General features: G+C 41.0%; 1 protein-coding gene across 4 annotated transcripts in view; it reads right to left on the reverse strand.

Annotated features, from left to right (window-relative positions):
• Positions 1-6,930: 6,930 nt before the first annotated feature.
• The window catches only part of AIFM3 (apoptosis inducing factor mitochondria associated 3), a 130,386-nt gene continuing 122,171 nt past the window's right edge, over positions 6,931-15,145 (reverse strand). For 2 of the 4 annotated variants that reach the window (XM_040345119.1, XM_040345102.1), the window contains 2 exons: positions 12,979-12,999; positions 6,931-7,501 (listed from right to left, as the gene is read on the reverse strand). In XM_040345119.1, coding sequence (XP_040201053.1) covers positions 7,462-7,501; positions 12,979-12,999 — 61 coding nt within the window. In that variant the 3' untranslated portion in view covers positions 6,931-7,461. The remainder of the gene's footprint in view (positions 7,502-12,978; positions 13,000-15,145) is intronic. The other 2 variants (XM_040345110.1, XM_040345127.1) reach the window with 1 other exon arrangement.

A 15,145-nucleotide genomic window follows, 5' to 3' on the forward strand; every position in this document is an offset into this window, starting at 1 on the left:
AGGAGTTACATCATTGTAGCTGTCCATTCAAGTGGCTGTAGAGTGTAGACCCAGAAAGAAGTTCGGGGGAAGATGGAATCACTGGGAGCAGTAACAGCTCAGCATTGGAGGGCTCAATTTGAGAGGCAAGTCTGTAAAAATGTGCTAGTGTGCGGTGCATACTAGCTCATTATAGCATGAACCTGCAAGGGGACCGTTAAAAAAAATATTTGCAGTGGAGTTCAATACCTCTATAAACTTTTTTTGTTTGTTTTTTTTAATTTCGAACACCCACCCCACACACAGACTCCTGTATTAGGCCCCTTTCACACAAAGTATTCCACCAAGTCTGTTTGTCAGTTTTTCAGGCGGACCTGATTGGACCCTATGGACTGGTGGGTGTAAATGAACTTGTGTCAGGTGGATTTGGTGGATCAGAGGGCAGTAAGGTGTAATTGGACAGCGAATGGTAAGGTGTAAACAGCTTCCGTAAACTCTGTGGCACGGATTCACAAAGGAGTTACGACGGCGTATCTCCAGATACGCCGTCGTAACTCTGAGTGCGGGCCGTCGCAACTCGGCGCCTGATTCATAGAATCAGATACGCCTCACAGTTGCCTAGATACGAGCAGCGTAAGTCTCCTACGCCGTCATATATTAGGGTGCATATTTACGCTGGCCGCTAGGTGGCGCTTCCGTATATTTCCGCGTTGAGTATGCTAATTAGCTAGATATGCCGATTCACGAACGTACATGCGCCCAGCGTATCAAGATAATTTGTTTACATAAGACATACGCCGGCGTAAAGTTACCCCTCATAAAGCAGAAGTAAGTCATGTTAGGTATGGACGTCGGAAACGTACCAACAGCATCGTATTTTACGTTGTTTGCGTAAGTCGTCCGTGAATGTGGCTGTGCGTAGGTTACGTTCACGTCGACTAAGCATTGAGCGGGCGTAATTTACTTTCAAAATTTGACGTCATTTAAGTGGGGTCATGATTAGTTTGCATAAAACACGCCCACCTCTTCCTCATTTGATTTAGGCGCGCTTACGCCGGCACATTTACACTACGCCGCCAAAACTTTAGACGCAAGTGCTTTGTGAATACTGCACTTGCCTCTCTAAGTTGCGGCGGCGTAGCGTAAATACGATACGCTACGCCCGCTTAAATTTACGCCGCCCTACGTGAATCTGGGCCTGTATGCGTAAACTCCAAAAACAGACTCTGGACCGCCCATAAAGCAGAGCGGGCTTGGTTCAGGTCTGCATAAACTGAACAGACACTGATCTGTCATCTGTCATCTGCCCAGTCTGCTCTGATCAGCAGAGGATCAGCAGACAGATCCCCCTACTGATATAATCAGATTTCACCCCATGTAAAAGTTGTCTTAAAGACAAAAAGCAACTGAAATTACTTCACACTTCCTACCTTTAGTTATTCTCCATGCTATAGTGCTGCTGATCCCCAGCTTCTATCTCGGTACTGAACCTCTACTTTCCCCACTCACTTTCATTTGTTTGAAGCAAGCAATGCATTATGGTTGCACACTACAATAGTCCATTGTACATTTAGGATCACAGCAGAAAAAAAAAAGAGATTGGAGATTTGGAGGAGGCTGAAAACAACTGAAGGTATTATATTTTTTTTGAGTTAAGGATGCATACTTTAATAGAATTCTTCTTTTTTAAACCAGAGTTTAGTGTCACTTTTAGGTTTTGGAGAAACACTGTAAAATAATGATTCTCAGATATTGGTGTTACAAACAATTAATTTGTTTCTCACTTTTTTTTTTCACAGCACCAAAATATTTGCAGAGCATTACAGGGTAAGTGTTCACTATGCACATCCATTCCCTAGGACCAGTGAACAATTAGTAAAATGGATTAAATTGTGTAGCTGGTAATAAACTTCCTTTTTGGACTGAACAACATACACTGCACAGCAGATAACTACTATCCAGATTAACATTTTGTTTTCAAACCATACATAGTAGATAAAAGAATAAAAAAAAAAAAAAAACACAAATTTACATAGGTATGCTTTCATAAAAGAAACAGAGAGACATCGTTTAAAGAGATTTGTTATTGTATTTAATTTTTTTGCACTTGAGAGTTCAAACTGGAAGAAGGAGAAGCCGCACACTTAACCAATAAGGTATGCCGAAAAGCTTATGTGCTAATTAGGGACATGATGACAGAAGGAGAGTACAGAGAAATCAATAGAAGAGCTCATTAGTTGCTGCTTTTCCTTCACTGTCAAGTGTGGAGGGACAAAACCTAGTGGTACTTCATAACTGGAGCAGAGAAAAGTCTAAAGGAATGAATAGACAGAAATGCAAATACTTTGTTAGGTAAAGGGTTTGCATTTTATCTGTGGATTTAGCGGTTTGTCTGGAGTTCGGCTTTCAGATTGCATCACACAGCAACAAATTACTTCTTTAGAGGCCACTTATTTGTTCTTAAAATTTGTCACCTTAGTACAAACTCAATAATTAATATTTTATATACTGTAGCTTTTTACAAAAACTGACTAAAAATCATCTTTCTTTCACAGTTTGTTGTCCCATTCCTGTCATACATATATACATTTTATTGGTTTCCAAAACTAATTCCTTATTATCATTAGTTACAACCCCTATAATTAAAAACTAAGACTAAAAAAAAAGCGTTGGCAACCTTATGCCGCGTACACACCATCACTTTATGTGATGAAAAAACTGTGACTGTGTGTGGGGGAAAACGTCGTTTTATGTCTTGTAAAAAACGACCAAAAAAAATTGAAGCATGCTTCAATTTTATGTGTCGTTTTTCAAAAGTGCACTTTTTACTTCACAGAAATTGACTGTGTGTAGCAAAAAACGTCGTTTTGTAAGACGTTTTTTCATCCACGCATGCCCAGAAGCTACTTTAATGGTAAAATGTGGTGGAACGTAACCTCACTTTGCAAGAACATTGTGAGAAAAACGATGGTGTGTAGGCAACTTCGTCTTTGAAAATTGAAGTTTCAAAAATGTCATTTTTTACTTCACAGAAAGTGTCGTTTTTTTTCATCACATAAAGTGATGGTGTGTACAGGGCATTATAGTTTGATTTTACTGCAATCTGTATACAACATAGTTTTTTTTTTGTTTTTTTTAAAGACAGTACTAGTAACAATTTTTTATATATAATGCAAAAATATATCTGGACTTTATAAATTACTATGTGATATACTCTTTCTAGTAGAAACATTGCATTCATTGTATTAATATATAATTTGGTTGTGTTGTTTCTTGTTCTCTTTTGTATATGAATATATACCCACTTTAAGATGCATGCACAAAAGTAGTTGTACAGAGCTACATTCTGCTCATCTACCAACAAGCATGCAAGCCAGCATCTAGGACTTACGAAACGAGGATCATTGGTCTTAGGCCTTGTTCACCAGGATGCTGAGACGCTGGGACCTAGTGGTTCAAGCTGTATATACACATGGCCCATATGGGGGTTATTTACGAAAGGCAGATCCACTTTGCACTACAAGCGGGCTTAAAAGTGCACTTTCGAGTGCAGTCCCTGTAGATATGAGCATTTCTGCTTGCACATGATTGGATAATAAAATCAGTAGAGCTTCCCCTAATTTCAAAGATTCCCCTCAGATCTATAGTGATCTACAGCGACTGCACTTAGGCCCCGTACACACGTCCGAGGAACTCGACGGGCAAAACTCATCGTTTTGCTCGTCGAGTTCTGTGTGAAGCCGCCGAGGATCTCGGCGAGCCAACTTTCCTCATTGAACAACGAGGAAATAGAGAACATGTTCTCCATTTGGCTCGACGAGGAACTCGTCGGCTTCCTCGGCCGAAAGTGTACACACGGCCGGGTTTCTCGGCAGAATCCAGCTCCGATCGAGTTTCTGGCTGAATTCTGCCGAGAAACTCGGTCGTGTGTACGGGGCCTTACAAGTGCACTTTCAAGTGCACTTGCAGTGCAGAGTGGATTTCCCTTTAGTAAATCAACCCCATTGTGTCTTGGCGCCTCTGTGAATAAGGCCAAAAGAGTGTTGTTCATGATTGACAAGTGGCTAAGTTTAGAGCAGATGTACCTTTCTAACATAGAGGGATCCTTGAAATACGTTTTCAGGTTCAGGGAAACCCTTCTGATAATTGTGTACATTAGCATGATGGTCACTGGGAAGAATATTCCTCACAGTTGTGGTCATTGGGAAGAATTCCCTCTTTACAGATAGCTAAAAGAACACTGGGGTCAATGAAAACGTATCTGAGAGGCAGAAGTTGCTCAATAAACCCTTAACAACATTTGGAGGAACCCTGGGGTTCCATGGAATACAGGTTGAAAAAAGGCTGATTTGGAGGGCTTTTAACAATTTCTGTTTAGGTTTCTTCAAAAAAACTATTTGAATACATCTTGCAGAAAGTGGATTACTAGAGCAACCAATGATCACTTATAAACGCTCCTCCTAAGATGCCTCCTGCCACCTCAGATATTAGTTAAAGAGAGCACAGCAGAGGCAGACAAACTGCCCATGAGCATGCCCCAACAGATGCAAATTATAAAACTCTATAAACAGCCAACTTGTATATGCAGACTACATCGTTTTTAGGTACCATGCTAAGATTTAGCAGGAAAATCCTCATGTTTTGTGTCGTTTTGGATGAAGTAGGGAAAAAGTTATATATTTTTTTGCTGTCTGCGTCCCCACTGGTAAGATTCATGGGGTTTGATTTACTAAAAAATATAGCCTATACAATTATCACAGTGAATTTTGCAAGGGAACTTTCACTTAGCTTAGTGAATGAGGTAAAGATGTGCTGAATTTAAAGCGGAAGTAAACCTATCAATTTAAGTTTAAAAAAACAGTTACGTTCCCAGCATGTGCCAGGAATGTAACTATCACATTGGATGTTCTCTCAACCAACCTGTCAAACCATCCAATGGCTGGTGTCATAACTTATCACATGCACAGCGTCATGGCAGTTGAAGATTAAACAGAGGCCAAGATGGTAGCTTCCTTGCCTGAAAATGATAGGAGGGTTTATTTCTGCTTTAACTTTTTTTTGCTTGGATGACTAGATATTCAGACATATTCTATAAGCTAAGTTGAAATTTACATTGCTAAGTGACTAGCCTAAACTCCAATAGTGAAAGGTGGGTACCACCATCTTTGGGTTCCTTCCTCCCCCCCAATATATACATGTATTTGTATCCATTTTACTTGCTTATACACTGTTTCATTCTACAGGCTTTTCCCTCTCTATCTGGTGGTTAGCAAGTTATACCTAAAGCCTAATACACACGGCCAGACTTCAAACAAACTTTTCCATGGATTTTTGTTTGAAGGGCGTTGGCCGTGAACTTGGTATGCATACACACGGCAGGACTTTTTCAACAAACTTTCCCAAAATCACCTGTTTTTTCAGCACTTTTCTGCTCTTTACCGCCACCCTTTGGTCAACTTCTGCTATTGTTGGTTGATTTTAACATTGTTTCTGAGCATGCGTGTTTGTACTTTGGAATAAAGTTCGATAGACTTCTGTACACACGATAGGATTTTGCACCGTAGGACTTTTGTTGCCGAAAAGTTTGTCCATTTGCAGAGCGAACATTTGTCCGATGAAAACCGAAAAAGTTTGTCCGATGGAGCGTACACACGGTCAGATTTTTTTTTGAAAACTTGCTCATTTTGAAGTTTGTTGTCAAAAAGTCCTATCGTCTGTATGGGCCTTTAGAGTGTGTGAAAGGGACAGTTTGGTCTCTGTGGCTCCTTTGAAGGTTAAGAACATCTAATAACATATATGGTAAGCATTATGAAGCTACAATATATATGTGATGTTCTATTCCATAATGTTCATGGGGATCCCTCTTTTACCTCTCCTCTGCTTACAGATGAATAATGGTTTTACTCATAGCGGGGTATTTTTTCTATCTTTTAGATACTCAGATCTGAACCAATGTGTTCAAGTCATATACTCCCCAGTCTCTACCTTGAGTTTTAAAGTTATCTACACTACTCTATCTTGAATAGGTAATATGGTACACTATAAACAGAAATAATTAACCCATAGGCTATGTGTTGAGAAATTGCTCTATACAGGACCCATGCTTTTTGGGGTATCTGTTGACCTTGTCCAGTTGAGAGTGTTGGTGTTTGTTACATTTTTGTATCTATTTCCTTTTTTTGTATTTTTGCAATAAAGACGTATTTTTTTATATTCATATTGCCTCATGTTGTGCCCACAAAGTCCTTTTTTTTTTTGAGAGAGAGTTTCTACTCTCTCAATCCTTTTTATACAATCATGGATGTTGGCATGGTGGGGGTCCTCTCTTCTCATCCTTTAGTAAATCAACCCCACTGTCTCTGTTTTGGTGACTGCTTTCACTAGGACAGAAAGTAATGGAACATCTAACATTTTAGGGCTGGCATCAGAACAGTCAGTGATTGTAAATCTCCCAGTGGGGACACCAGATTTGGTGATAACTAACAGGGATTTTTCCACACTTTTGAGAAATTTCCACTGACTTCCTTTTGTGTCTCTGGAACAGAAAGTGACATTCTGTAAAACATTTTAACCATTTCCTACTCCAATGTTTCTCAACTCCAGTCCTCAAGGTGCCCCAACAGGTCATGTTTTCAGGATTTCACTCAGATGAAATGGCTGTGGTAATTACTAAGGCAGTGAAACTGATCAAATCACCTGTGCAAAATGATGGAAAGCCTGAAAACATGACATGTTGGGGCGCCTCAAGGACTGGAGTTGAGAAACACTGCCCTACTCCATCCAAAACTAAATGAAACATTTTGGCTAGGGATACACTTTAAATACAGGTAGGGGGATCCAAGCTATATTTTCTTGTTAATTTCGGGTAAAAGATACCATACTGGTACAATTTGCCTTTTTACAATGTCAGACCTGAAGTATCTAACAAAAAGCAGCATCATTCTTGAACAATTAATTATTACAGATTTAAAAAATTTAAATAAGTGCAATTCATACACCTTACAGTAAATCAGGTTGTAAACTCTGATCCTAATGATTGACACAAATTTGTTAAAAAAGAAAGAGTTGAGTCAGGATGTTTGGCTCATTGTTTCAAGATAAAAACTAAATTGGTTCATGAGATGTAGAGAATAAAAGAGGAAATATGCTTCAGTTCAAGGTCACGTTATTCATTTCAGAGAGTAAAATGAATTGGTGTTCTCAAAAATGTGATGCTTCAGCATTCAAGCAAGTTCGATGAATCAAAAGGAAAATGAAATTTGCGGCATCATTTTTAATCCTTTGTAGCTTGAAGAACTTCGGGCTCTACTTCTCATCAATGTCTTTCAGAAAAAAGCACACTTTGTGATTTGGAGTTCATCGAGAAGTATGTAAAAGCCAAACAGGAATCTCATTGTCAGCAGGACCTTTAATGTTGAGCATTTCACCATTGTGCATGCATTATTGTCATTATCTTCTTAATATATTGTCATTCTCAATTGGCTATGAGCCCTTCCCTGTGAGCCAAGAAATGTCACCAGTTCTATAGGAGAAAAAAAAAAAGTGGTGGAATTATCATACTATATATTAAATGAAACCCCCTTTCATCTCCAAATGACACTCAGATTACCAATATGAGATATATATTTGTGTGCGTAATTCATTATAATAGTATGCAAAATATTCAGACTAAGAGCTGAAGAAATTTAAAATTGAATGTGTGACATGAAAATACAAACATAGGCATTATGGGCCAGATTCACATTAGTCGGATCTTAGGATGCAATACTTCGGCCGCCGCTGGGTGGAGTTTGCGTCGTTTTCCTGCGTCGGGTATGCAAATGAGGTTTCCCATCGCAAAGTTAAGCCTGCTTTAACATGGCTTAACTTTAAAGTATGGCCGTCGTTCCCGGGTCGAATTTAATTATTTTTTTTTATTTGCGTAAGACGTCCGGGAATACGAAAGTACGTTACGCACGTCGCCGTTCAAAAAAATTACGTCACTTTGCGCAAAGCACGGCGGGAATTTCAAAACGGAGCATGCGCAGTACGTCCGGCGCGGGAGCGCGCCTAATTTAAACGGTACACGCCCCATTTGAATTAGGCGGGCTTGCGCCAGACGCCTTTAAGTTACACCGCCGTAAGTTTACACGCAAGTGCTTGGTGAATCAGACACTTGCGCTGAAAACTTACGGCGGTGTAACGTATAGACGATACGTTACGCCGCCGCAAGTATATGTGAATCTGGCCCTATGTTCTGTGTCTACGCATCCTAGAAGCATAGCATGGTTCTATCCGGTGGAAGCATCCAGAACCTAAAGCTAGCCATACACTTTCAGATTTCTTTTGTCGCATCCATGAGCAGAATGAGAGAAAATCAATGCTAAACAGCCTGGAAGAAGGAATCTCTACTGTCGGCTATTGTATTCAGAGCTGCAGCATCCGCGGCTGCCAGAATAACCAATCAGTGACTGCATCAAAACTTTACACCTGGTAGAATTTTACATCCATATCATTTGGATGGTGCCAACAGGGCTACCCACTGCTTAAATTTCAGCCAGTTCAGCAGGAATCAGCTGAAATTGCAACCCTGGATTTCTAGCTTAAAGCTAGGCTCCACCCAAAAGGGGAAGTTCTGCGTTAAGGCCTTCTCCCCAGCTCCTGTTTGTGAAACTGAGCTTTTGGGAAGGAGGAAGGGAGTGGGTACCCGATTTTGACAGGTACCCACTCCCACTTCAATTCCGGTTGCCTTAGGTGATCAGAAGCAGAAGTTATCCTTCCCCTCTTCCACCCGAAGTCTTCTACGACACATGACAGGTCCTAGAAGACTTTGGGACCAGTCACAGTGTGCAGTGCATGCTGTAAAGCCACAGCCTGTCGCAGCCGGGTGCCCATAGTAAAGATGCTGGCAACGCCGAGGAAGGACACGGGGTGAAAGCGGCTGAGGTGAGTGCATCGCTGGATCATGGGACAGGTGAGTGGCTATTAAAAGTCAGCAGCTACACTTTTTGTAGCTGTTGACTTTTAATAAACAGAAAAATTACTGGAACTCCACTTTAAAGTGATTCTAAAGGCCCAAGGTTTTTTTTACCTTCATGCAATGCATGAAGGTAAAGAAAACTTTCTATGTGCAGCAGCCCCTCAGCCCCCTATAATATTTACCTGAGCCCCCACAAAAGCCTTGGCTCTCCGGGACTGTCCCCCTCATTGGCTGAGACAGCAGCGGGAGCCATTGTCAATCACAGACAGTCAGCCAGCCAATGAGGAGAGAAAAGGGGCAGGCCCAAGCCACAGCTCTGTGTGTGAATAGACACACAGAACAGCAGCTCAGAATGAACCTGCTTGAGTGCCCCCATTGCAAGCTGCTGCTGCTTGCTCTAAGGGCACTCGGCAGGAGGGAGGGACCAAGAGTTTCGGTGAGGGACCCGAGAAGAGGAGGAAAACCACAGAGCAGGTGAGTATAACATGTTTGTTATTTTAAAACAAAAATAGAAAGCCTTTAATATCACTTTAATATTGTGGCCATTATGAAACCATTGTTAACCTATTACAAATATCTTCTCGCATTTATGCTACCACCGTCCATTCTCAGATTTACAACCATTTTTAGACCATGTACCCCAGAGCCTATAAACAAATTTTATATTTAAAAATCTGTTAACGGCCTTTAGTTAGCAATCTTATGATCAATAGAATTGTTGTTCTATTGATTATGTCACAGTAATTGAATGTAGTAGTACCCTTCTTTTGCACCATGACCCTAAATGAAAAGCAATGATGATCACAGTAAATCCTTCTTAAAACAGAACATTGCTTCCCTTACAATCCTAAAAACAAGGATGAATTCAGTAATACTGGTTTACAGCATAGATACAACCTAATATAATTTCAAACTGCATATAATTGCTTCAGGTTTGGCAATCATCAATGCAGCACATGAAAAAAGCTGTCTTCTATGAAAAAGGGCTTGGTGACTATCAAATTTAATCAGATATATTATGGTTAGGTGGGCTTCAACTAACTGTTTAAGGATTTAAAGTCAGTCCAGGTGCATACAGAAATAATTTGCATGGCTCTATTCACTATCCTAAAGTGATATTAAAGTCTTATTTTTTTGTTAAAAAAAAACATGTCATACTTACCTGCTTTGTGCAGTGATTTTGCACAGAGCAGCCCAGATCCTCCTCTTCTTGGGTCCCTCTTCAACACTCCTGTTCCCTCCCTCCTGTCAAGTGCCCCCACAGAAAGCAACTTGCTGTAGGGGCATCTGAGTCGAGCCGCTGCTCTGTGTGTCCATTCAGACATGGAGCTGTGGCTCAGCCCTGCCCCCTCTATCTCATTTGCTCACTGAGTTTGACAGCAGCAGGAGCCAATGGCACCAACTGTCTGTCTCAGCCAATCAGGGAGGAGAGTCCCAGAGAGCTGAGTTTCTTGTGCAACATCGCTGGATCAAGATGGGGCTCAGGTAAATATTAGGAGGGCTGGTGGGGACCGCTACACACAGAAGGTTTTTTATCTTAATGCATATGCGTTAGGATAAAAAAACCTTCTGCCTTTAGAACCCCTTTAAAGGGAGGAATAAACTGGCTGTTTTTTAGATTGTGCGCAAACCATTGCCATTTATATATACTCTTCTGTTATAGGTCTCTTTTAGGCTCCACATACACTGAGCTTAAAAAAATGCCAGTTTCGTTGGCAGAAAATATGCTCATATAGAGCTATTTTCTTGTAGAAAGTTTACATGAGTTTAGGAGAGTTTTTTGCATTTTTTTCCGCCAGTAAGCTCCAATCAGAAACACAAACCAGAAGGTTTTTTTCCTGCCTCTACACATTGAGCTTAAAATATGCCTATAATCATCCTAATGTGCATGGACACATAGGATAACATTGATCTGTTTCTACAGAAAGAACACAAAACTCTTGTAGAAACAGCGGGTTTTAAGCCACTGTGCATGGAGCTTTAAAGTGTATGTATAAGTTTGAGGAAATTTACCTGAAGGGAACTTCCTTCTTAGATAGTTGTACTCAGAACAGGTGTCCCCTTTGGAAGATTTCACCTTACCTCTTGTTTTGGGGACAACTATAAAATGTTGGATTTTCCCTTACTTTCTTGGCGACAATGGTCACTAGTACATAAATAGTGGCGAGTGTGCCCAATGGGAACACAAGACAGCATTTTAAATTGACAGAGGATCTAACTCTTCCCCACTCTATCCCAGACTTAACCGCCCTGGCATTATTCCTGAGTGTGAAATTTCAGTACCAAAAGTGGTAACCCCGAGCCACACTCGAGATCGCATTGCAGGATCTAGGGAAAGTTACTTACCTTGTGCCCTGGTTCCTGCGATGTATCCCTGCTGTGTCTGCGAGCTGTCTCCTCGCTCGATTCACAGTGCCGGGTGTCGAGCTCTGTTCTCTGCGAGAGTTGCAAAACACGGGGACGGAGTTCGGAGTCAAATTAAAAAAAATAAAAACACAGTATAGATAAAGTATTCTGTAATCTTACAGATTACAGTACTGTATCAAATAATTACACATTCCTTCTTGCCTCTAGTGGTCTGTTCAGTGACCTGCATTCAGTTTTACATTATAAATACTTTTCTTTCTGCCTAGAAACTGGAGATTGTCCATAGCAACCAAAAAGTATCCCTTTATGTCAAAAGTGGTTTTAGACCAGCTAGAACACAGCGATAATAAATTAGAATCACTTGCAGAATTGAGTGATAGTGATTTGTGGGGAAATTCGTCATCAAACACTGAAGCCTCGTACACACGACCAAGGAACTTGACGGGCGAAACACATCGTTTTCCTCGTCGAGTTCCTTGTTGGGCTGTCGCGGAACTCGACAAGGCAAGTTTCTCCATTCCCGTCGAGGAAATAGAGAACCTGCTCTCTTTTTGGCTCGTCGAGTTTCTCGACAGTTTCCTCGACGAAAATGTACACACGACCGGTTTCCTCGGCAAAAAAATATCTCCCAGCAAGTTTCTTGCTGGTTTTTGCCGAGAAACTCGGTCGTGTGTACGAGACCTGAAAGTAATGACAGCAACAATTCTGCAACTGAGCAAATTTCAGTGTTTTTGATTTGATTACATTATTGAATATTTTTTGTATTATTATATTATTTGTTATAATTATTTATAATTATTTCTTATATTATAATTTATGGTTTTGTATTTCAAACGTTATCATACCCAGCATGTCTACTAGATTCTTGTTTGAACAGATTTAAGTGAGTTATTACTAAGAATTACAGGCCTACAATATAAAACACCAAATTTCCATGCAAAACATTGTACCGCTTTGAGCATCAAAAATCTGACATAATCATACCGCCAGGGAGGTTAAAAAAAAAAGGTTTTGCAGAGAGACCCGGTTTAAACCCACATCACCATAACCTATCTGGTTTTGCTTTGTTATGGCAACATTCAGTAGAGAACCAAATTAAAATGCAGTTTTGAGTATGAATGAGCTTTGTTTAAAGAAATAAAGAGTGTGGTACAACTTTTACAGTAGTATTTATCATTTAAATTCCTAATAGTAATTTAACCCACTCAAGTGGACTTATTCTGAAGATGTTTCACTACTCACCTAGGTAGTTTCTTTAGTGCTAATGAAAATAAGCTAAGTTGTAAACTTAGGAAGCTACTTGAATGAGTAGCCAAACCTCTTCAACTCTTCAATGTTACAGAACAGGTCCAGTTGAATGTCATAATCTCTCAGGTATACCTTGACATAGATAAATGGGAAACCTAGCAGACATATTTTTAAATCCCATCCTTTAACTTTTCAAATCACAAGATGCATCCACAGAATCTGAAGCTGGTCCCAAAAACCCAACCTAAGTTCCCTTCTTACACGTGCACCTCAAATTATCTTATTTCCCTATCTCTCCCTTTTAGGGAACTCTAAAGCTTGTTTACAGATAAACTTCCTAACATAAAGCATTAATGATGTTTTAATAGTAATGCCAGAAATAGGAGAACAAATGGTAAAACAAATGGTTGCAATAATGAACATACTTGCCATGACGAATAAACATCCTTTAGTTGAAGGAAGCAATAAAAGAAGATTTTTCATAAGTTACTTTTTTAAACATGAAAAAAAAATAATGAGAGTTTCCCTGGTGCCCATTACATTCAGATCCAGATAGCAAGAAAATATACAGCAAGTTTGAAAATGACTTGCTAAGCCACTGCTAGACTTGCCAGGCTTTACAAGTTTCTTGCACAATTGCAGTGAGTCTGCCTGACTCTGCCAACATTCTGCAAGTCTGCTGTAAGTTCTGGTTCAGTTAGGTTGTGCAATAGTCATCCCACCACAGGGCTCACTGTGACTTGCAGAGCCTTTGCTGTAGACTCACCACTGCAACTTTGCTCTTGCTAGAGACTTGCCACGCAAATTTTCTACAAATTGGAAAAGTCTCAGCTAGAACCTGTACTTCAAATGCTCTGCAAGTATACAACTTGTCAGTGAAAATGTGCAACAAGTTAACAAGAGTTACAGTTCAACACTGCCACAAATTTGTGGTCAATTATCCTTGCTATCAGGGGATGTATTTGCCGCATTCACACCTGAGCGTAGCGTTTTTGGTCGTTTTTTTCTGCGTTTTTTCCGATCTTTAGTCGCGCGTATTAATGCGTATTTGCGCGTTTGCATACAGCGTCGTCCGATTTTTTGTACTTCGGCGTTTTTTATTTTAGCCAATAGGAAAAATTATCATCTTTTCATCACTTGTTGCTATGTTTGTAGATTTTTTTTATCTTCTGCCAGGGTGAAATGTTCTATTGATTAAAGCGACAAAACGCCCGTAGGAAACGCTCGTTGTCGCACTAGTCGCTTGAATCGAGCGTTTCCATTACTTTCTATGGGAAATACAAACGCTCAAAAACGCCCAAACCGCCCGATTCGCGCAACAAAAAAGGGTCCGGAACTTGTTTGAGCTTCAGGAGTTCAGCGTCAGGCATTTTGCAGTGGAGATGTGAACCATCTCCATAGAGAATAATGTATTTTTTCCCCTCTAGCGTTTTTGAGCGTCACGCTTCAGGCAACAAAACGCTCAGGTGTGAATGCAGCCTTAGGCCTCGTACACACGGCCGAGGAACTCGACGTGCCAAACACATCGAGTTCCTCGACCAGTTCAGCACTGAAGCCGCCGAGGAGCTCGGCGGGGCGAGAGCTCCCATAGAACAACGAGGAAATAGAGAACATGTTCTCTATTTCCTCGCCGAGCTCCTCGTCGGCTTCCTCGGCCGAAAGTGTACACACGGCCGGGTTTCTCGGCAGAATTCAGCCAGAAACTGGGTCGGAAGCTGAATTCTGCCGAGGAAACTGGTCGTGTGTACGGGGCCTCAGAGTACACATGGAACCCATCCAGCATAGTTAATTTGCAACTTCACTTTACAACTGTCTATGGGAGTGAAAGCAAAAGTACTTCGGCGTTTTTTATTTTAGCCAATAGGAAAAATTATCATCTTTTCATCACTTGTTGCTATGTTTGTAGATTTTTTTTATCTTCTGCCAGGGTGAAATGTTCTATTGATTAAAGCGACAAAACGCCCGTAGGAAACGCTCGTTGTCGCACTAGTCGCTTGAATCGAGCGTTTCCATTACTTTCTATGGGAAATACAAACGCTCAAAAACGCCCAAACCGCCCGATTCGCGCAACAAAAAAGGGTCCGGAACTTGTTTGAGCTTCAGGAGTTCAGCGTCAGGCATTTTGCAGTGGAGATGTGAACCATCTCCATAGAGAATAATGTATTTTTTCCCCTCTAGCGTTTTTGAGCGTCACGCTTCAGGCAACAAAACGCTCAGGTGTGAATGCAGCCTTAGGCCTCGTACACACGGCCGAGGAACTCGACGTGCCAAACACATCGAGTTCCTCGACCAGTTCAGCACTGAAGCCGCCGAGGAGCTCGGCGGGGCGAGAGCTCCCATAGAACAACGAGGAAATAGAGAACATGTTCTCTATTTCCTCGCCGAGCTCCTCGTCGGCTTCCTCGGCCGAAAGTGTACACACGGCCGGGTTTCTCGGCAGAATTCAGCCAGAAACTGGGTCGGAAGCTGAATTCTGCCGAGGAAACTGGTCGTGTGTACGGGGCCTCAGAGTACACATGGAACCCATCCAGCATAGTTAATTTGCAACTTCACTTTACAACTGTCTATGGGAGTGAAAGCAAAAGACATATA

Source organism: Rana temporaria, chromosome 1 (assembly GCF_905171775.1).
Source record: "Rana temporaria chromosome 1, aRanTem1.1, whole genome shotgun sequence".
NCBI lineage: Eukaryota > Metazoa > Chordata > Amphibia > Anura > Ranidae > Rana > Rana temporaria.